General features: G+C 40.1%; 2 protein-coding genes across 2 annotated transcripts; both read left to right on the forward strand.

Moving 5' to 3' along the window:
• Positions 1-5,170: 5,170 nt before the first annotated feature.
• On the forward strand, positions 5,171-6,385 carry LOC112778266 (uncharacterized). Its single transcript, XM_025822602.1, has one exon. It carries the CDS (start codon positions 5,171-5,173, stop codon positions 6,383-6,385), a length of 1,215 nt encoding a protein of 404 aa, XP_025678387.1.
• An 851-nt stretch (positions 6,386-7,236) lies between these two features.
• Positions 7,237-9,393, forward strand: LOC112778267 (uncharacterized). The gene is made up of 2 exons (XM_025822603.1): positions 7,237-8,871; positions 9,079-9,393. The coding sequence occupies exons 1-2, from the start codon at positions 7,237-7,239 to the stop codon at positions 9,391-9,393; spliced, it is 1,950 nt and encodes a 649-aa protein (XP_025678388.1).
• The last annotated feature ends 13,016 nt before the right edge of the window (positions 9,394-22,409 follow it).

Genomic DNA, 22,409 nt, shown 5'->3' on the forward strand with positions numbered 1-22,409 from the left:
GGCTGAACTTTGATGAAGTCCACGAGCTTTGAAGTCTCTTGGGTATGGAACACCAGCTAGGGGGTCCTCTCTGGGCGTTTGGACGTTGGGCTCTGCTCCTTGAACGCTGGACGCCAGAAAGGGGGCAGGAAGCTGGCGTTGGACGCTAGTTTTGGGACTTCTAATCCGAAATAACATATAAACTATTATACATTTCTGTAAAGCTCTAGAAGTCAGCTTTCCATAGCCATTGAGAATGCTCTATTTGAACTTCTGTAGCTCCAAAAAATCTCTTCCGAGTGCAAGGAGGTCAGATCTGGACAACATCTGTAGTGCTTTCTCTGCCTCTGAATCAGACTTTTGCTTCAGCTCCTCAAATTTAGCCAGAAAATACCTGAAATGGTACAAAAATGCACAAACTCAAAGTGAAATCCAAAAATGTGAATTTATCAGTAAAACATGTAAAAACTTAATAAAAACTGAATAAAACTTATTAAAAACTACATGAAAACTAAGCCAAAAGGCGTATAAAATATCTGCTCATCAATGCACCGCACTTTGCAACACCGAGATAGGCACTGCTGGGTCAGTCTTTATTATAGGGAACACGACCTTGCAAATCAAACTACTATCCAACTGAGCATGGTCCTAAGACAGAGTTAGTGCCAAACAGGTGTGTGCTCTACTAAACCTACGCACCTCCATACAAATTGCTCGTAGATGTCAACGTTTAGTATAACACATAATTAACATAATATACTTTAATTCATCCAAAATAAACCTTAAAATATACCAGTAGTTCAAGTTCTGGTGTGGTGACACACGAAGACTCCATGGATAACTATTGGTGAATTGCTTGCATCGATAGTGATATTTAAGCCTATCCGACTCCAAAACTTCGTACTCCACATTCCTTCGAATACTGTAGTTCTTCACCGCTATCAAAACTGCATCACAGTTCTTGAATATATAAGAACCGGAATAACCGCTTTAATAAAATAATAATTTTAACTGTCCAGAATCGGTTCGAAAAATTAAACATCTTAATTTGAAAATATAAAAGTAAAATTTGAATTCAATAGATTTTTCTGTGTGGAAAAATGTATCTTTTATGAAAAGTTTTTGTAAAAACGCGTACCGACACTTAAGCCGGCAGTACCAGCTCTAGTCTGTCCAGTACTGTGTATTGAGGAAAAAAAGATTTTAAAAATTAAATTTATTGTTTTTGAAAGACAAAAATAATTTAGAATTGAAAACATGATACTAATTCTAAAAATTTTGGCCCAAAGTGGGCCAAACAGACCTTAAACACTAACAGGTTAGACCGCGCACAAGTTGGACCCAAGCCCAACATATATAAACCCCTTTTAATGAGCCTTCAGCTCATTCTAGCCCTAATTTGATGATAGGGGTGCTGTTGGTGGTGAAGGGAGATGAGAAGAGAAGTTACTATTCATCTTCTCCTTCAATTGGCCATATCTTGAGCTATGGAGCTTCGATTGATGAGTCGTTTGCGGCTACGCGAGGCTCTTGTCGAGCTCTTCATTTCTAACAAAGCTTTTCTGGTAAGAACTTGCATCTCATACTCTATTTTCCTGTCCTAAGTAATTTCACATTTTTGGGTTTGGTTTTTGAGTAAGTTTTGTGATTTTGGTTGTTTAGGGGTGATCTAGCATTGGAATATTGTTAGATTTTGCCACTAATCTCATTGGATAAGGTAAGTCTCCTCAATCTCTTGTGGTTTTATATTTTGGGTTAGTCTTAGTGTTGTTTTTGTATGTTATATAATGTTAGATTGAGGTTTGATATTTGTTGGAGTGAGCTTGATGGTTTTGGAGCTTTGAGCTTGAGCTTGGTGTTTTGAGTTGTGTGGAAATCGGCCAAGGTATGATTTTGGTTTTCTCTATGTAATATGTAATATTTCTAGACACTTAGGCTAGTGGACTCTAAGATAGGATTGAATGATATTGGTGCGTTAATTATTTGTGAATTTATGTTTGATGATGAAAAAGATGATATGGAGTGTTGGAATGTGTGATATATGAATTATGATGATAATATGACGAGTATTGTTGTTGTTTATGATTATGATGATTGATGAAGGATATTGATGAATTATGATGTTGTTGGTGAATGGTATTGATTATTGAGATTGAGATGAATAATGATAATTATGAGGATTTATGGTGGAAAGATTGAGTGAAATGGAGGTTGAGTTTATTTAAGTGCAATGGAATGGTAAAGTGTAGTATTTAGTAGTGTTTTGTGATGAATTAAGTAAGTTTTAGGTTGGTTTGGTTTTGGAATTTGGAAACTAGAGAATTTTGATATTTTTGTGTAAAACTTAATTTTTGGTGAACTTTGGTAAATCATAACTTGAGCCTCAAATATTGAAATTGAATGATTTTTGTTTTAAATTAAAGATGATTTTAAGAGATTTCTAAAGTTTGAGAAAAACAGAGTTTTGTAGAGGAAGTTATGAGCGTTTGAAGTTTGGTATAAAAATCTTATTTCCGCAGCTTTAAAATTTTTCTAAGTTTATTGCAGCATGCGTACGCGACCCAGAACATGTGACGCGAGCATTCCATTCAGGTTGGAACACTCGCGTACATGAGTAAGTGCCACGTACACTGACACGTTCTTTTTTAATATGTGCGTACTCACGGCAGGGGTGTGCGTACGCACAGACCCTGTTTTGCTGGAAAAATGATTTTTCTTCGTTTTCAAGGATTTTCTAGCCTTCCAAACTTCTTTATCTATCGTATAAGAGTGCAAATTAGTAATTAGGCCCTAAGATTGATAGAGATAGTTTGGTGAATAAAATTAGTGAAATTCTGTATGAGTTTAGAGCCGATGACTTAGGTTCTAGAAGGTTGTAGACGAAATTAGTGTATGTCGAATTGTGAAGTATGTCTTTGAGGAGATTTTGAGAAAGGAGAATGATTATGATGAAATGGAAATTTGATGATGGTTATGATGAGTTGAAAACTTGAAAAGGAATGACGAGCTTGATGGATATTGAAAGATATTGTGCCAGGAACTATATCCTTGGAATGATAGTGTGCTGGGAACTATATCCGTGGAATGTTGAGACTTGAGAGTTGAGAATGGATTGAGAGGAGAAAATGGTGGTGACTGGCGATGATTTGAGGTTGATGGACTTGTTGGATGTTAAAAGTGTGCCAGACACTATATCCTTGGAACGATAGTGTACCCAGCACTATATCCCTAGAATGATTTATGATGAAACAGATAATGTTGTTGTTTTTCTTCTCTGTCACAAGAGTGTGCCAGGCACTATATCCTCGGAATGAGCATGCAAGTGTGCCAGACACTATATCTTCGGAACATTAGTGTGCCAGACACTATATCCTCGGAACAAAAGCGTGCCAGGCACTATATCCTCGGACATGGCAGAAAGGCGACATCCGAAAGGATGTGTCAGGTTGGCATTTATGGACCGACAAGTGATATCACGAGCCAATAGGACAGGCATTTATCATGTGCATCTTTTATGTGCTTTGCTTGTTTTTCCTAATTGCATCCTTTACCTAAATGTATAATATGCCTACTTTCTAGTTGTTTTACTTCTTGTACATATATATTACTTGTGTTTTACTTGCTTGCTTTACCTGTGATTGTCTGGTGCTGAGGAGGCTAGGTAGGCGGTAGCGATGTGATCTCATGGAGGGTACGTTGGTGAAGGCTATGGGACAATGGTGACTAGTTTTAGTTAAAAATTGTTAAGTTTGAATATCTGTTTTTGATGTGAAGTTTTAGGATTGCCTTTGGCATTCCGGGACCTTATATCTTACATATTAGGCACTGTTACCATACTGAGAACATCCGGTCCTCATACCATATGTTGTTGTTATTTTTCAGATGCAGGTCGCAACCCACCTCGGTGAGTTTGCGGATATGGTGACAAAGTGGAGGATTTTATGCACTATTTTGTATTTTAATTATTTATTGTAGTACTTTCTCTCACCTTTTTATTTTAGACTTTATGGTCTTAAAGGCTTGATTTGAGAGATAAATTGTGATGTGTACCCCATAAACTCGGAGATAAGATTAGAACTAAGACCGACCATAAAGTTCGGAAACAAACAAACCATATCTGAGATAACCACTAAGCACAAGTCAAACACTATCCACTAGCCATTACCAACAACAACAGAACTCACTATCCAAGCCACTATTATCGGAACAAGCAAGGCACTCACTATCCAAGCCACTATTATCGGAACAAGCAAGGCACTTCGTTCACCTATAAAACCGAACCTAATAGCCCAGGAAAAATAGGTTACAAACTCACTCTGATTTATTTCTCTTATTTCCTCATAACTCACATACTTACTTGAGTGTCGGAGTACTTTTTGCAGGTGCTCCCGCCGCTGTGTTTCATCGTGCCAAGATTATTCATGAAGGCTACCTTCCGGACGACATATAGCTCCACCAACAGATAAGCAGTCCTACTGGGAGAGATATACCTCGGCTAGATCTGAACGGAACATTTGGCGCCCACCGTGGGCCCGAAAAGTTAATTTAACCCCACTATCTTTCTATATCGCACTTTGTATTTCTTTTCTACGCAGGGTTCCCCAACTTTCGAACATGGCCAATAATGGAGTTCACCAACTTACTCAGGCCAAACTCATAGCTCAAATGGCCGATCTGCAAGCAGAAGTCAAAAGACTTGTTGAACTATCCACCCAAAACAACGCCAGTAAAACGTGAAGAGAATGGTCCCAAAGGAAAAGGCAATGCAGACCTACTAAGTGTGGACCCACCAAAGGAGAAACTGACCTTGGACAACCTATTCTCCGAGGAGATCACCAATTACCAGATGCCAAAACATTTCTCACTACCTTCCTCACTCGAGCCGTATAAGGGGATTGGTGACCCCCGGGCTCATATTAAGAAATTTCAATGTATGATGTTCTTTAATGGCCCTAACAACAAACCTGTTCTTTGCAGAGCTTTCCCTACTTACCTTGACGGCGCTGCTCTACTTTGGTTTTCAAAATTACCTACAGGATCAATCTCTTCTTTTGAATAATTGGCAAAATCCTTCATAGACTACTTCGCTACAGTACGGATATATGTACACGGATCGGACTACCTCGGCACCATCCGCTAAGGTCCCCAGGAAAGCTTGAAAGATTATCTAACCAGATTTGCAGAAGCCACAATGGAGATACCCGACCTGGATCCCGCTGTCCACCTGCATGCCCTGAAAGCCGGACTCCAACCCAGAAAATTTAGAGAAACAATCGCGGTAACTAAGCCAAAGACACTGGAAGAATTCCGAGAAATGGTAGCAGAACAGATGGAGATTGAAGAGCTCCACGAAGCCGAAAGAACAGAGAGAAAACAACCAAAGAGAGAGGATGACAGAGCCACAAGGTCGGTAAATATCAAAGACTCTAGAAAGCCCTTCAAACTAACCCCAAAATTTGACAACTACACAAAATTCAACACAAAGAGGGAAAAGATAATTAAAGAAATCCTCAGTGCTAAGATCATAAAACCACCTACAAGGGTAGGAAAGTATCAAGATCAGGGCTTTGTTGACAAAAGCAAACACTGCGCTTTCCATCAGAAGTATGGACATACAACTGATGAGTGTGTGATAGCTAAAGATCTACTAGAAAGACTGGCTCGGCAAGGCCTCCTCGACAAATACATCGAAGGGAAAAAGCATAAAGAAGGTAACAAGGACCGAGAAGAGCATCACCAAGCTCCAGGCACAAGGTCGAACAACACTCCACCCAAAAGCATCATAAACTGTATATCCAGAGGATTCGCTGGGGGAGGTGAGACAACTTCGGCGCGAAAACAAAGTTACCGCGCGATGTTGGCAATCGAAGGAACAACACCACAAAACAACAAAAGTGCGCCCGACTTCAATATCACTTTCAGCCAGGAAGATATATGCTTGACGGCACCAAACCTAGACGACCCAGTGGTAATTTCTATCCAAACAGGCGAATTACTGGTAAGAAAAGTACTTTTGGACCCAGGTAGCAGTGTAGATGTTCTTTTTTACTCTACTTTCCTAAAAATAAAACTATCTGAAAAACTCATGCAACCTTCATCTGGAGAACTGGTAGGGTTCTCCAGAGAAAGGGTCCCATTTAAAGGGTACATATGGTTAAAAACAATGATGGGAGAGGGCTCATTGTCACAAACCATTGATATGCAATACCTAGTAGTTGACTACCCAAGCCCTTACAATATCATTCTCAGAAGACCTACTCTGAACATGTTCAGGGCAGTAGTATCTACTTTTCATCTATGTGTTAAATTTCAGGCACAGGACGGCAGAATAGCTACACTCCACTCAGATCACCAACAAGCTCGGCAATGCTATAACGCAAGCCTGAAAAGGTTGATCGTAAGATAGGAGTTCGAACAAGAGGTCAAAGCAATTCACAGCTCAAACGAGGTATTGTCCCTAGCAGAGCTTGACCCAGAGAAGACACCCAAGAAAGACCTCAGCCAGCGGACGAGCTCATGAAGATCCCGCTAATGTCGAAACCGGAGCATGTCACATACATCGGTCAAGCACTAAAAGGAAAAGAACGATCGGAGCTCATAAAAGTACTACAAGACAATGCTGACTTATTTGCCTGGACCCCAGCAGACATGCCAGGTATAGACCCAAACATCATCTACCACAAGCTCGCCATGGACAGAACCAGCCGACCCATAGCTCAAAAGAAAAGGAATCTCGGGTCCGAAAAATCAAAGGCAGCCCTAGAAGAAACTGGAAAACTTCTTTAAGATAACTTCATCAGAGAAATCAGATTCACTACATGACTCTCAAACGTGGTAATGGTAAGAAAAAACTCAGGTAAATGGCACATGTACGTCGACTTTATAGATTTAAATAAGGCATGCCCTAAAGATGCTTATCCTTTACCTTGCATTGATAGACTCGTAGACAACGCATCAGGTTTCAAAAGCTTGAGCTTCATGGATGCATACTCTGGCTACAACCAGATCCTCATGCATCCAGAAGACCAAAGCAAAATAGCATTTATAACCGAGCATTGAAATTTTTGTTATAGAGTAATGCCATTTGGCCTAAAGAATACAGGTGCAACCTACCAACGACTGATGGACAAAGTATTCCGCCATCAAATAGGTCAGAACATGGAAATCTATGTGGACGATATGGTCGCCAAAACTACACAGGAAAAATCACACTGCGATGACCTCAGGGAGGTTTTCGAACAAATCTGAGCATACAACATGAGGCTCAACCCAGAGAAATGTGCCTTCGGGGTACAAGGAGGCAAATTCCTTGGGTTCATGCTGACCTCACAAGGAATTGAAGCAAACCCTGAGAAATGTGAGGCAATACTTAACATGGCGAGCCCTAAAATAGTAAAAGAAGTACAACAATTAGCAGGAAAGGTAGCGGCACTATCTCGGTTCTTGCCAGCAGCATCAAGCCAATCATATCATTTCTTCCAAACAATATCAAAGAATAAGAAGTTTCAATGGACAGAAGAGTTCGAGAAAGCGTTTACTGAACTCAAAACCATTCTTTCATCACTACCCGTGCTGCAAAGACCAGAAGTCGGTAAACCTTTATACTTATACTTATCTGTTTCTAATTATTCTATAAGCTCAGCTCTGGTCCTTGAGACAGAAAAAATACAACAACCGGTATACTTCGTCAGTAGAGTCATGCAATCGACAGAACAAAAGTATCCGAGGATAGAACAGCTAGCTTTAGCACTTGTAATAACGGCAAGAAGACTAAGGCACTATTTCCAAAGTCACACAATAATAGTAAGGACAAACCAACCACTAAGACAAATACTGACAAAACCAGAACTGGCCGGACATCTGACCAAATGGTCTATCGAGCTCTCAGAATTCGATATCCAATTTCAACCAAGGTCGACATTAAAGGCACAGATCCTCGCAGACTTCATCTTAGAACTAACCCAGGACGAGCACAACAAATCTTGGGAATTACACGTGGATGGGGCATCCAGCCGAGGTGGAAGCGGAGCTGGGATAATCCTGAAAGAAGGAGACAAAGTGATGGCCGAGCAATCCCTCCAGTTCCACTTTCCAGCAAGCAACAATCAGGCCGAATATGAGGCCCTCATAGCAGGACTCAAGCTCGCCCTAAATCTCCAAGCAAAAAGCCTGACAGCACACTGCGATTCCCTCTTAGTTGTGCAACAAATCCGAGGAGAATTTCAGGTAAAAGATCCCTTGCTAGAGCGATATTGGCTCACAGCAAAGGATCTCATTTCAAAGTTCAGCTCATTCATTATTCAACATGTACATAGAGAAAAGAATGTTAGAGCAGACATATTATCCAAACTTGCCGCCACTAGGGCGGACACACAAACATCGGCACTATCACAACTAACGCTTAAGAAACCCAGCATTGAACTATTATCTATAACAAGCATTAACCATCTCCAAGACTGGAGAACACCTTTCCTTGAGTACATCAATGCAGGTATCATTCCCAGAGACGAGCTCAACCCACAACACTTCAGACGAAAAGCAAGCCTCTACACAAACATAGAAGGAGAGCTATACAAGCGCGGTTTTTCACAACCATTACTAAAATGCCTAAACAAAGATGAGGCAAAAGAGGTGATGGACGAAGTCCATGAGGGAGTCTGTGGGAACCACATCGGAGGTCGAGCTCTTGCCGCAAAGATTGTCCGAACAGGATATTATTGGCCAACCATAAAGAGGGATTGCATAACAAAAGTCAAAACATGCGATAAATGTCAAAAGCATCCAGCCATCTCTACAAAACTGGCCGAAGCATTACACAGCATGGAGGTAAGCTGGCCTTTCCACAGATGGGGGCTCGACATTCTTAGCCCATTCCCAATAGCTCCAGGTCAGGTAAAATTTCTTTTAGTATCAATAGACTATTTCTCAAAATGGACAGAAGCATAACCGCTAGCAAAAATAACAACCGAAAAAGTACGATCTTTTATATGAAAAAATATCATATGCCGATTTGGAATACCAAAAGAAATAATATCAGACAATGGTAGACAATTTATAGATAATAAGCTCGGCTCATTTCTAAAAAATTTTAACATACAGCACCATTTTAGCTCAGTCGAACACCTACAAACCAATGGGCAGACCGAAGCTGCTAACCGAGTTATATTGCCGGCAATAAAGAAGAAGCTCGATAATGCAAAAGGAGAATGGGCGGAGCTAATACCAGAAGTATTATGGAGTTACAACACCACAATACAAACAACAACGGGCGAAACACCCTTCAAGCTAGTCTATGGGTCGGAAGCTTTAATCCCGGTAGAGGTCGGAGTCCCCACGCTAAGAGCCGACCTATATGATGAGCAACACAATATAAATGCAAGAAATGCCGAGCTTGATCTCCCAGAAGAGGACTGAGAAATCTCCACCATTAAACAAAGAGCTCAGAAACAACTGGCAGAAAGAAGGCACAATAAAAAAGTGGTGCCAAGGACATTCGAGGAAGGTGACTTAATCCTCAGACGAACAGAAGAAGCCAGACGACCTCCTTCACATGGAAAGCTCGCCGCAAACTGGGAGGAACCATTCCGAGTATCCAGAGTGCTCGGAATGGGGGCTTACCAGCTACAAACATTACAAGGCAATCCAATTTCAGGGAATTAGAACATCTCTTCACTAAAGTTGTACAAATCATAAAGTTGTACATTTCGCGAATGAAGGTACTCTTTTTCCCCCTTAGAGGTTTTTTCTCCCAAAAACGGTTTTACCTAAGGAGGGTTTTAATGAGGCCGGACGCCTAAATTAAACAAATGCAACTAATAATTTGTTTACCTATTTTTACACTACTACTTAACATACCATCCTATCAAAATAACTATATCATCAAGATGACCTAACCACGGTCAACACAAACTTTAAGTCAAACAAGAACCAAGTGTTCACAAAACATCAAACCGACCATAGCTCGGCCAGACAAAACAAAATAAGTTATCATTACAAACAAAACATGCCCAACACATAAATAAAAATAACTCAAGGAGGAGGGGCGTTCTCGTCATGGTCCTCCACAGTGCCATCCACCACCAACTTCCCATCAATGACAACCTTTGTCACGTCCATCCGAGCACAATCAAATTCAGGTGCCAAAGCAGCAATCTGACTAACAGCCTGATCAAAACCAAAGGCAAACATTTCCATCCTCAATTCCTCCAGTTCATGAACTCGGGAAGTCAGCTGCCCTTTAGCCAAGTCACTATCCTTAATTTCGGATTGAAGAAGTCGGATTTGGTCTCTAAGACGAGTAACTTCGTCTTCAGACGACTTCATCTTCTCTGATATCTCGGCATTCTCCTGCAAAACTTTCTCCATAGCAATATCCTTTTCCTTCAATGACTTCTCCAGATCAGTAACTTTCCCCACAACAACCTGTTGTTCAGCTCCAACTAACTCAGTAGTATGGCCAACACACATAAGGCGTGAAGCAACAATCTACAAACCACAAAGGATATCAACAAAGAGAGAATAAAAACAAAAAAAGAAAGACGACTATAAAATAGAAACCGACCTGAATGAATTTCCCCAGGCCCTCCATACCAATGCGGCGAGTCATGAGCATATCTTCAGGATATTGGGAAACCCTGTCCGATAGCTCGGAAATGGAAAATTGGTCGCTCCACAAAGAGTGAGTGTTCGTCCCAGGTATGAACCCATGAAGTCGTCTCTGACGATCAAACACAGACCTACCACCACCAGCCACATCCTTTTCACCGTCAGAAATAACTTCGAGGGACTGATCAGTTTCCACCCTTTTCCTCTTGAACGATGAGGTAGGCTGAGCAACAGACTGAACAGCTTCCCCACCAGCCTCCTTCACAATCCCAGAGACACCAGCATCCTTTTCCTTTTTCTTCTTCAAAAAGGATTAGAACCGGGAAGGATCAAGTAAAGGAGCTCGCCCACCTGTGCAGAGAAAAGCAGTCAGACAAATAAAACAAGTAAACAACAAAAAGACAACAACTACCGTTACCTATATAGGACCTCAGACCCTCATTGTCACCAGCATCATGCAAACGTAGGAGCTCAGGAATAGACAAACACACCCCATCAGCAAAACACTCTATCAAAAACTCTAGCACACATTCCTCCTCCACACTACGCTCAGTAGCCTCAAGAATCTGACAGGGCTCTGAATAACAATACATCGAAAACCTCTCTATAAGCTCGTCATCAAGATAGAAAGGATAATCAGCCTCCTTCGACCGGACGTTAACGAACAAGGATTTAAAATTTTTAAAGGAAGATTTATAAAGCAAAAACAAAGAACGACCGGGGTAACTACTCAAGCATACCTGATAAACCCCAATTTTGTGGCTTATCTTGTGCTTATTTTGGGAGATTTTATCACATTTTCTCACATTTATTCAACGAAATAGCATGGTTTCGCAATTCTCCCTGAATTCGTGCTTAAATGTGAAAACATGCATTTTAGGCCCTAAAATTGATGATTTTAATTCACTTTAATTCCATTCGATGCCTTGATGTGTTTGTTGAGTGATTTCAGGTTCATAAGGCAAGCATTGGATGGAAGAAGTGAGGAGAGAAGCATGCAAAGTGGGAGAAATCATGAAGAAATGAAGGAACTGTAAAGTTGTCAAGTCCGACCTCTTCGCACTCAATCGACCATAACTTCAGCTACAGAGGTCCAAATGAGGCGGTTCTAGTTACGTTGGAAAGCTAACATCTGGGGCTTCAAAATAATATAAAATTTGCCATATGTTGCTGATGAGCAAATAATTTATACGCTTTTTGACATTGTTTTTAGTATGTTTTTAGTAGGATCTAGTTACTTCTAGGGATGTTTTCATTAGTTTTTATGTTAAATTCACATTTCTGGACTTTACTATGAGTTTGTATGTTTTTCTGTGATTTCAGGTATTTTTTGGCTGAAATTGAGGGACTTGAGCAGAAATCAGATTCAGAGGTTGAAAAAGGACTGCTGATGCTGTTTGGATTCTCACCTCCCTGCACTCAAAGTGGATTTTCTGGAGCTACAGAACTCGAAATGGCGCGCTTCCAATTGCGTTAGAAAGTAGACATCCAGGGCTTTCCAGAAATATATAATAGTCCATACTTTGGTCAAGAATAGATGACGTAAACTGGCGTTCAACGCCAGCTCTCTGCCTAAATCTGGCGTCCAGCGCCAGAAAAGGAGCCAAAACCAGAGTTGAACGCCCAAACTGGCACAAAAGCTGGCGTTCAACTCCACAAATGGCCTCTGCACGTGCAACACTCAAGCTCAGCCCAAACACACACCAAGTGGGCCCAGGAAGTGGATTTATGCATCAATTACTTACTCATGTAAACCCTAGTAGCTAGTTTATTATAGGACCTTTTACTATTGCATTTGACATCTTTGGTCTCAGTTTTAATCCATTGTTCATCTTAGGAGACTATTGATCACGTTTTAGGGGGCTGGCCATCTCGGCCATGCCTGGGCCTTCACTTATGTATTTTTAACGGTAGAGTTTCTACACTCCATAGATTAAGGTGTGGAGCTCTGCTGTTCCTCAAAGATTAATGCAAAGTACTATTGTTTTCTATTCAATTCATCTTATTTCGCTTCTAAGATATCCATTCGCACCCAAGAACGTGATGAAGGTGATGATTATGTGTGACGCTCATCACCATTCTCCCCTATGAACATGTGCCTGCTAAACACTTCCGTTCTACATGAAATAAGCTAGAATGAATATCTCTTAGATCTCTTAACCGGAATCTTCGTGGTGTAAGCTAGAATGATGGCGGCATTCAAGAGAATCCGGAAGGTCTAAACCTTGTCTGTGGTATTCCAAGTAGGATTCAATAAATGAATGACTGTGATGAGCTCCGAACTCGCGATTGCAGGGCGTTAGTGACAGACGCAAAAGGATAGTAAATCCTATTCCAGCATGATCGAGAACCGACAGATGAATAGCCGTGCCGTGACAGGGTGCGTGAGCATATTATTCACTGAGAGGATAAGATGAAGCCATTGACAAGAGTGATGCCTCCAGACGATTAGCCGTGCCGTGACAGGGCATTGGATCATTTTCTCGAGAGATGACCGAAAGTAGCCATTGACAGTGGTGATGTATCACATAAAGCCAGCCATGGAAAGGAGTAAGATTGATTGGATGAAGATAGCAGGAAAGCAGAGGTTCAGAGGAACGAAAAGCATCTCCATTCGCTTATCTGAAATTCCTACCAATGATTTACATAAGTACCTCTATCCCTATTTTATTATATTAAATTCGAAAACTCCATAATTATTTTATATCCGCCTGATTGAGATTTACACGGTGATCATAGCTTGCTTCATACCAACAATCTCCGTGGGATTCGACCCTTACTCACGTAAGGTATTACTTGGACGACCCAGTGCACTTGCTGGTTAGTTGTATCGAAGTTGTGAACCATGGTATTGGCACCATGTTCTTGGCGCCATTGCCAGGGAAAGAAAGAGCCATGAATTTTACATAATTAAAGCGTAATCACGATTACGCGTACCAAGTTGCTCACGTTGCCAGGGATTGTTTGAGCCTGGACATCACAATTTCGTGCACCAAGTTTTTGGCGCCGTTGCCGGGGATTGTTTGAGTAAGGACAACTAACGGTTCATCTTGTTGCTCAGATTAGGTAATTTTCTTTTTATTTTATTTTCAAAAATTTTTCAAAAATATTTCTAAAATTTTCTCATCTGTTTTCGAAAAAAAAAATAAATAATAAAAATGTTTTTAAAAATTTTATTCAAAAATTTTTAAGAATGAATTCTAGTGTTTCATGAAGCATGTTGAAGCCTGGCTGGCTGTAAAGCCATGTCTAATTCCTTTGGGAATGAGTATGTCAGGCGTGTCATGTCTGAATTACATGCTGAAGCTTGGCTGGCCATTGGCCATGTCTAGTGTTTTGGACCGGAGCTTTCATTGAAAGCTTGGCTGGCTCATGAGCCATGTCTAATTCCTGGACTAAAGCTTTAGACTAAGAATGCAAGATTCCTGGAATTCATATTAAAAATTTTGGAATCCTTATTTTCCTTTTTTAATTAATTTTCGAAAAATACAAAAAAAAAATTAGAAAATCATAAAAATCAAAAATATTTTTCTGTTTCTTGTTTGAGTCTTGAGTCATGTTATAAGTTTGGTGTCAATTGCATGTGCATCTTGCATCTTTTCGAAAATCTCATGCATTCATAGTGTTCTTCATGATCTTCAAGTTGTTCTTGGTAAGTCTTCTTGTTTGATCTTGATGATTTTTTATTTTGTGTCTTTTATTGTTTTTCATATGCATTCTTGAATTCTTAGTGTCTAAGCATTAAAGAATTCTAAGTTTGGTGTCTTGCATGTTTTCTTTGCATTAAAAATTTTTCAAAATTGTGTCTATAATGTTCATCTTGACATTCATAGTGTTCTTGGTGTTCATCTTGACATTCATAGCATTCTTGCATGCATCACATGTTTTGATCTAAAAATTTCATGCATTGCATCTTTTTAGTGTTTTTCTCTTGCATCATAAAAATTCAAAAAAAAAAAATATCTTTCCCTTTTTCTCCCATCAAATTCAAAATTTGGATTGACTTTTTCAAAAATTTTTAAAATCAAATTATTTCTTATGAGTCAAATCAAATTTTCAATTTGAAAATCTTATCTTTTTCAAAATCTTTTTCAAAAATCAAATCTTTTTCAAAATTCTTAGTTATTTTCGAAAATTCCAAAAATATTTTTCAAAAATCTTTTTCTCATTTTTATACCAAATTTTCGAAAATAACATAACCAATTAATGTTTTGATTCAAAAATTTCAAGTTTGTTACTTACTTGTTAAGAAAGATTCAAACTTTAAGTTCTAGAATCATATCTTGTGATTTCTTATGAATCAAGTCATTAATTGAGATTTTAAAAATCAAAACTTTTTCAAAACTAATTTCTAAAATATCTTCTTATCTTACCTTTTTCAAAAAGTTGGTTTCAAAATATCTTTTCTAACCTCCTAACTTCTTATCTTTTCAAAATTTGTTTCAACTAACTAACTAACTTTTTGTTTGTTTCTTAACTTTTTCAAAACTACCTAACTAACTCTCTCTCTCTAATTTTCGAAAATATCTTCCCTCTTTTTCAAAAATTTCTTTTTAAATAACTAATCATTTTTATTTTTATTTTTGATTTAAAAAATTTTCGAAAAAATACTAACATTTTTCAAAAACCATTTTCGAAAATCACTAACTCTTTTTCAAAAATATTTTTCGAAAATTCTCCCTCTCCCATCTTATTCTATTTATTTATTCATCTACTAACATCTCATCTCACATCTCTGCCATCCTCACAGTTGTGTTTCTTTCTTTACATTACACTATTTGTCCCCCTCTCTTCTTCCACTCACAAAGGGATCCCTATACTGTGGTATAAAGGATCCATATTATTATTATTATTTTTTCTGTGCCCTCTTCTTTGTCATATGAGCAGGAGCAAGGATAAGAACATTCTTGTGGAAGCAGATCCAGAACCTGAAAGGACTCTGAAGAGAAAACTAAGAGAAGCTAAAATACAACAATCCAGAGATAACCTTTTAGAAATTTTCGAACAAGAAGAGGAGATGGCAGCCGAAAATAATAATAATGTAAGGAAGATGCTTGGTGACTTTACTGCACCTAATTCCAATTTACATGGAAGAAGCATCTCCATTCCTGCCATTGGAACAAACAACTTTGAGCTGAAACCTCAATTAGTTTCTCTGATGCAGCAGAACTGCAAGTTTCATGGACTTCCATCTGAAGATCCTTTTCAGTTCTTAACTGAATTCTTGCAGATATGTGATACTGTTAAGACTAATGGAGTAGATCCTGAAGTCTACAGGCTCATGCTTTTCCCTTTTGCTGTAAGAGACAGAGCTAGATTATGGTTGGATTCTCAACCCAAAGACAGCCTGAACTCTTGGGATAAGCTGGTCACGGCTTTCTTAGCCAAGTACTTTCCTCCTCAAAAGCTGAGCAAGGTTAGAGCTGATGTTCAAACCTTCAGACAGAAAGAAGGTGAATCCCTCTATGAAGCTTGGGAAAGATACAAACAGTTGACCAAAAAGTTTCCTTCTGATATGCTTTCAGAATGGACCATCCTGGATATATTCTATGATGGTTTATCTGAGCTATCAAAGATGTCACTGGACATTTTTGCAGGTGGATCCATTCACCTAAAGAAAATGCCTGCAGAAGCTCAAGAACTCATTGACATGGTTGCTAATAACCAGTTCATGTACACTTTTGAAAGGAATCCTATAAGCAATGGGACGCCTATGAAGAAGGGAGTTCTTGAAGTTGATACTCTGAATGCCATATTGGCTCAGAATAAAATATTGACTCAGCAAGTCAATATGATCTCTCAGAGTCTGCATGGAATGCAAGCTGCATCCAACAGTACTCAAGAGGCATCTTCTGAAGAAGAAGCTTATGATCCTGAAAATCCTGCAATAGCAGAGGTAAATTACTTAGGTGAACCCTATGGAAACACCTATAACTCATCATGGAGAAATCATCCAAATTTCTCATGGAAGGATCAAAAGCCTCAACAAGGCTTTAATAATGGTGGAAGAAACAGGTTTAACAATAATAAACCTTTTCCATCATCCACTCAGCAACAGACAGAGAACTCTGAACAAAATACTTCTAATTTGGCAAACTTAGTCTCTGATCTGTCCAAGGCCACTGTGAGTTTCATGAATGAAACAAGGTCTTCCATTAGAAATTTGGAAGCACAAGTGGGCCAGCTGAGTAAAAGGATCACTGAAATCCCTCCCAGTACTCTCCCTAGCAATACAGAAGAGAATCCAAAAGGAAAGTGCAAGGCCATTGACATAAGCAAAATGGCCGAACCCAATGAGGGAGAGGAGGACGTGAATCCCAAGGAGGAAGACCTCCTGGGACGTCCAGTGACCAATAAGGAGCTTCCCTCTGAGGAACCAAAGGAATCTGAGACTCATCTAGAGACCATAGAGATTCCATTGAACCTCCTTATGCCTTTCATGAGCTCTGATGAGTATTCCTCTTCTGAAGAGAATGAGGATGTTACTGAAGAGCAAACTGCCAAGTTTCTTGGTACAATCATGAAACTGAATGCCAAATTATTTGGCATTGATACTTGGGAAGTTGAACCTCCCTTGTTCATCAATGAACTAAGTGATCTGGATCAACTGACATTGCCTCAGAAGAGACAGGATCCTGGAAAGTTCATAATACCCTGCACCATAGGCACCATGATCTTTAAGGCTCTGTGTGACCTTGGTTCAGGAATAAACCTCATGCCCCTCTCTGTAATAGAGAAACTGGGAATCTATGGGGTGCAAGCTGCTAAAATCTCATTAGAGATGGTAGATAATTCAAGAAAACAGGCATATGGACAAGTAGAGGACGTGTTAGTAAAGGTTGAAGGCCTTTACATCCCTGCTGATTTCATAGTCCTGGATACTGGAAAGGAAGAGGATGAATCCATCATCCTAGGAAGACCTTTCCTGGCCACAGCAAGAGCTGTGATTGATGTTGACAGAGGTGAAATAGTCCTTCAATGGAATGAGGACTCCCTTGTGTTTAAAACTCAAGGATCTCTCTCTGCAACCATGGAGAGGAAGCAGAAAAAGCTTCTCTCAAAGCAGAGTCAACCCATGCCCCCACAGTCAAACTCTAAGTTTGGTGTTGGGAGGCCACAACCAAACTCTAAGTTTGGTGTTGAACTCCCATATCCAAACTCTAAGTTTGGTGTTGGAGAGTCTCAACAAAGCTCTGCACATCTGTGAGGCTCCATGAGAGCCCACTGTCAAGCTATTGACATTAAAGAAGCGCTTGTTGGGAGGCAACCCAATTTTTATTTATCTAACTATATTTTTCTTAGTTATATGTCTTTGTAGGTTCATGATCATGTGGAGTCACAAAATAAATATAAAAATTGAAAACGGAATTAAAAATAGCAGAAGAAAAATCACACCCTGGAGGAGCATCTGTCTGGCGTTCAGCGCCAGAACAGAGCATGGTTCTGGCGCTGAACGCCCAAAATGGGCAGCTTCTGGGTGCTGAACGCCAGAACAGGCATGGTTCTGACGTTCAACGCCAGAAATGGCACACAAATGGGCGTTGAACGCCCAAAATGGCCACCAACCTGGCGCTAAACGCCCAGAGTTGGGTACAAAGGCATTTTTACATGCCTAATGGGTGCAGGGATGTAAATCCTTGAACACCTCAGGATCTGTGGATCCCACAGGATCCACTCAGGATCTGTGGACCCCACAGGATCCACTCAGGATCTGTGGACCCCACAGGATCCCCACCTACCTCCACTCACTTCTTCTCACCACTCTCTTTCACACAACCCCATAAACACTCTTCCCCAAAAACTCTTCACCAATCACCTCAAACTCTCTTCCCCATCACCTCTTCACCACTCACATCCATCCACTCTTCCCCATAAACCTACCTCATAAACTCCACCTACCTTCAAAATTCAAAACCAATTTCCCACCCAAACCTACCCATATGGCCGAAACCTTTCCCCCCTCACTTCCCTATATAAAGACCTCCATTCTTCATCAAATTCACACAACACATCCCTCTACACTCCTCTTGGCCGAAACCACATCTCCCTCTCCCTCTCCATATTTCTTCTTCTTCTTCTTCTTCTATTCTTTTGTTTATTGCTCGAGGGCGAGCAATATTCTAAGTTTGGTGTGGTAAAAGCATAAGCTTTTTGTTTTTCCATTACCATTGATGGCACCTAAGACCGGAGAATCCTCTAGAAAGGGGAAAGGGAAGACAAAAGCTTCCACATCCGAGTCATGGGAGATGGAAAGGTTCATCTCCAAAGCCCATCAAGACCACTTCTATGATGTTGTGGCCAAAAAGAAGGTGATCCCTGAGGTCCCTTTCAAACTCAAAAGAAATGAGTATCCGGAGATCCGACATGAAATTCAAAGAAGAGGTTGGGAAGTTCTAACAAATCCCATCCAACAAGTAGGCATCCTAATGGTTCAAGAGTTCTATGCCAATGCATGGATCACCAAGAACCATGATCAAAGTAAGAACCCGGATCCAAAGAACTATGTTACAATGGTTCGGGGGAAATACTTAGATTTTAGTCCGGAAAATGTGAGGTTGGCGTTCAACTTGCCAAACATGGAAGAGAACGCACGCCCCTACACAAGGAGAGTCAACTTTGATCAAAGGTTGGACCAAGTCCTTGTGGATATATGTGTAGAAGGAGCTCAATGGAAGATTGACTCCTAAGGCAAGCCGGTTCAACTAAGAAGATTGGACCTTAAGCCTGTAGCTAGAGGATGGTTGGAGTTCATTCAATGCTCAATCATCCCCACTAGCAACCGGTCTGAAGTTACTATAGACCGGGCCATCATGATCCATAGCATCATGATTGGAGAAGAGGTGGAAGTTCATGAGATTATACCTCAAGAACTCTACAAGGTGGCTGACAAGTCTTCCACTATGGCAAGGTTAGCCTTTCCTCACCTCATTTGCCACCGATGCAATTCAGCTGGGATTGACATAGGGGGAGATATCCTCATTAAAGAGGACAAGCCCATCACTAAGAAAAAGATGGAGCAAGCAAGAGAGCCCAATCATGGAGCTCAAGAGGCGCAAGAAGCTCATTTCCATGAGATCCCGGAGATGCCTCAAATGCACTTTCCTCCACAAAATTATTGGGAGCAAATCAACACCTCCCTAGGAGAATTGAGTTCCAATATGGGACAACTAAGGGTAGAACATCAAGAGCACTCCATCATGCTTCATGAAATAAGAGAAGATCAAAAAGCAATGAGGGAGGAGCAACAAAGACAAAGAAGAGACATAGAAGAGCTCAAGGACATCATTGGTTCCTCAAGAAGGAAATGCCACCATCACTAAGGTGGATTCATTCCTTGTTCTTGCTTTCTCTGTTTTTCGTTTTCTATGTTATGTGCTTATCTATGTTTGTGTCTTCATTACATGATCATTAGTAGTAGTAACTATGTCTTAAAGTTATGAATGTCCTATGAATCCATCACCTCTCTTAAATGAAAAATGTTTTAATTCAAAAGAACAAGAAGTACATGAGTTTCGAATTTATCCTTGAACTTAGTTTAATTATATTGATGTGGTGACAATGCTTCTTGTTTTCTGAATGTATGCTTGAACAGTGCATATGTCTTTTGAAGTTGTTGTTTAAGAATGTTAAATATGTTGGCTCTTGAAAGAATGATGACTAGGAGACATGTTATTTGATAATCTGAAAAATCATAAAAATGATTCTTGAAGCAAGAAAAAGCAGCAAAGAGCAAAGCTTGCAGAAAAAAAAATTAGGCGAAAAAAAAATAGAAAGAAAAAGAAAAAGCAAGCAGAAAAAGCCAAAAGCTCTTAAAACCAAGAGGCAAGAGCAAAAAGCCAATAACCCTTAAAACCAAAAGGCAAGAGCAAATAAAAAGGATCCCAAGGCTTTGAGCATCAGTGGATAGGAGGGCCTAAAGGAATAAAATCCTGGTCTAAGCGGCTAAACCAAGCTGTCCCTAACCATGTGCTTGTGGCGTGTAGGTGTCAAGTGAAAACTTGAGACTGAGTGGTTAAAGTCAAGGTCCAAAGCAAAATAAGAGTGTGCTTAAGAACCCTGGACACCTCTAATTGGGGACTTTAGCAAAGCTGAGTCACAATCTGAAAAGGTTCACCCAATTATGTGTCTGTGGCATTTATGTATCCGGTGGTAATACTGGAAAACAAAGTGCTTAGGGCCACGGCCAAGACTCATAAAGAAGCTGTGTTCAAGAGTCATCATACTGAACTAGGAGAATCAATAACACTATCTGAACTCTGAGTTCCTATAGATGCCAATCATTCTGAACCTCAATGGATAAAGTGAGATGCCAAAACTATTCAAGAGGCAAAAAGCTATAAGTCCCGCTCATATGATTGCAGCTATGTTTCATTGATAGTTTAGAATTTATAGTATATTCTCTTCTTTTTATCCTATTTGATTTTCAGTTGCTTGGGGACAAGCAACAATTTAAGTTTGGTGTTGTGATGAGCGGATAATTTATACGCTTTTTGACATTGTTTTTAGTATGTTTTTAGTAGGATCTAGTTACTTTTAGGGATGTTTTCATCAGTTTTTATGTTAAATTCACATTTCTGGACTTTACTATGAGTTTGTGTGTTTTTCTGTGATTTCAGGTATTTTCTGGTTGAAATTGAGGGACTTGAGCAGAAATCAGATTCAGAGGTTGAAAAAGGACTGCTGATGCTGTTTGGATTCTGACCTGCATGCACTCAAAGTGGATTTTCTGGAGCTACAGAACTCGAAATGGCGCGCTTCCAACTGCGTTGGAAAGTAGACATCCAGGGCTTTCTAGCAATATATAATTTGGCCAAAAATAAACGACGCAAACTGGCGTTCAACGCCAGCTCTCTGCCCAAATCTGGCGTCCAGCGCCAGAAAAGGAGCCAAAACCAGAGTTGAACGCCCAAACTGGCACAAAAGCTGGCGTTCAACTCCACAAATGGCCTCTGCACGTGCAACACTCAAGCTCAGCCCAAACACACACCAAGTGGGCCCAAGAAGTGGATTTATGCATCAATTACTTACTCATGTAAACCCTAGTAGCTAGTTTATTATAAATAGGACCTTTTACTATTGTATTTGACATCTTTGGTCTCAGTTTTAATCCATTGTTCATCTTAGGAGACTATTGATCACGTTTTAGGGGGCTGGCCATCTCGGCCATGCCTGGGCCTTCACTTATGTATTTTTAACGGTAGAGTTTCTACACTCCATAGATTAAGGTGTGGAGCTCTGCTGTTTCTCAAAGATTAATGCAAAGTACTACTATTTTCTATTCAATTCATCTTATTTCGCTTCTAAGATATCCATTCGCACCCAAGAACGTGATGAAGGTGATGATTATGTGTGACGCTCATCACCATTCTCCCCTATGAACACGTGCCTGACAAACACTTCCATTCTACATGAAATAAGCTAGAATGAATATCTCTTAGATCTCTTAACCGGAATCTTCGTGGCGTAAACTAGAATGATGGCGGCATTCAAGAGAATCTGGAAGGTCTAAACCTTGTCTGTGGTATTCCAAGTAGGATTCAGTGAATGAATGACTGTGACGAGCTCCGAACTCGCGATTGCAGGGCATTAGTGACAGACGCAAAAGGATAGTAAATCCTATTCCAGCATGATCGAGAACCGACAGATGAATAGCCGTGCCGTGATAGGGTGCGTGAGCATATTATTCACTGAGAGGATAAGATGAAGCCATTGGCAAGGGTGATGCCTCCAAATGATTAGCCATGCCGTGACAGGGCATTGGATCATTTTCCCGAGAGATGACCGAAAGTAGCCATTGACAGTGGTGATGTATCACATAAAGCCAG

This window comes from Arachis hypogaea, chromosome 19 (genome assembly GCF_003086295.3).
Source record: "Arachis hypogaea cultivar Tifrunner chromosome 19, arahy.Tifrunner.gnm2.J5K5, whole genome shotgun sequence".
Lineage (NCBI taxonomy): Eukaryota > Viridiplantae > Streptophyta > Magnoliopsida > Fabales > Fabaceae > Arachis > Arachis hypogaea.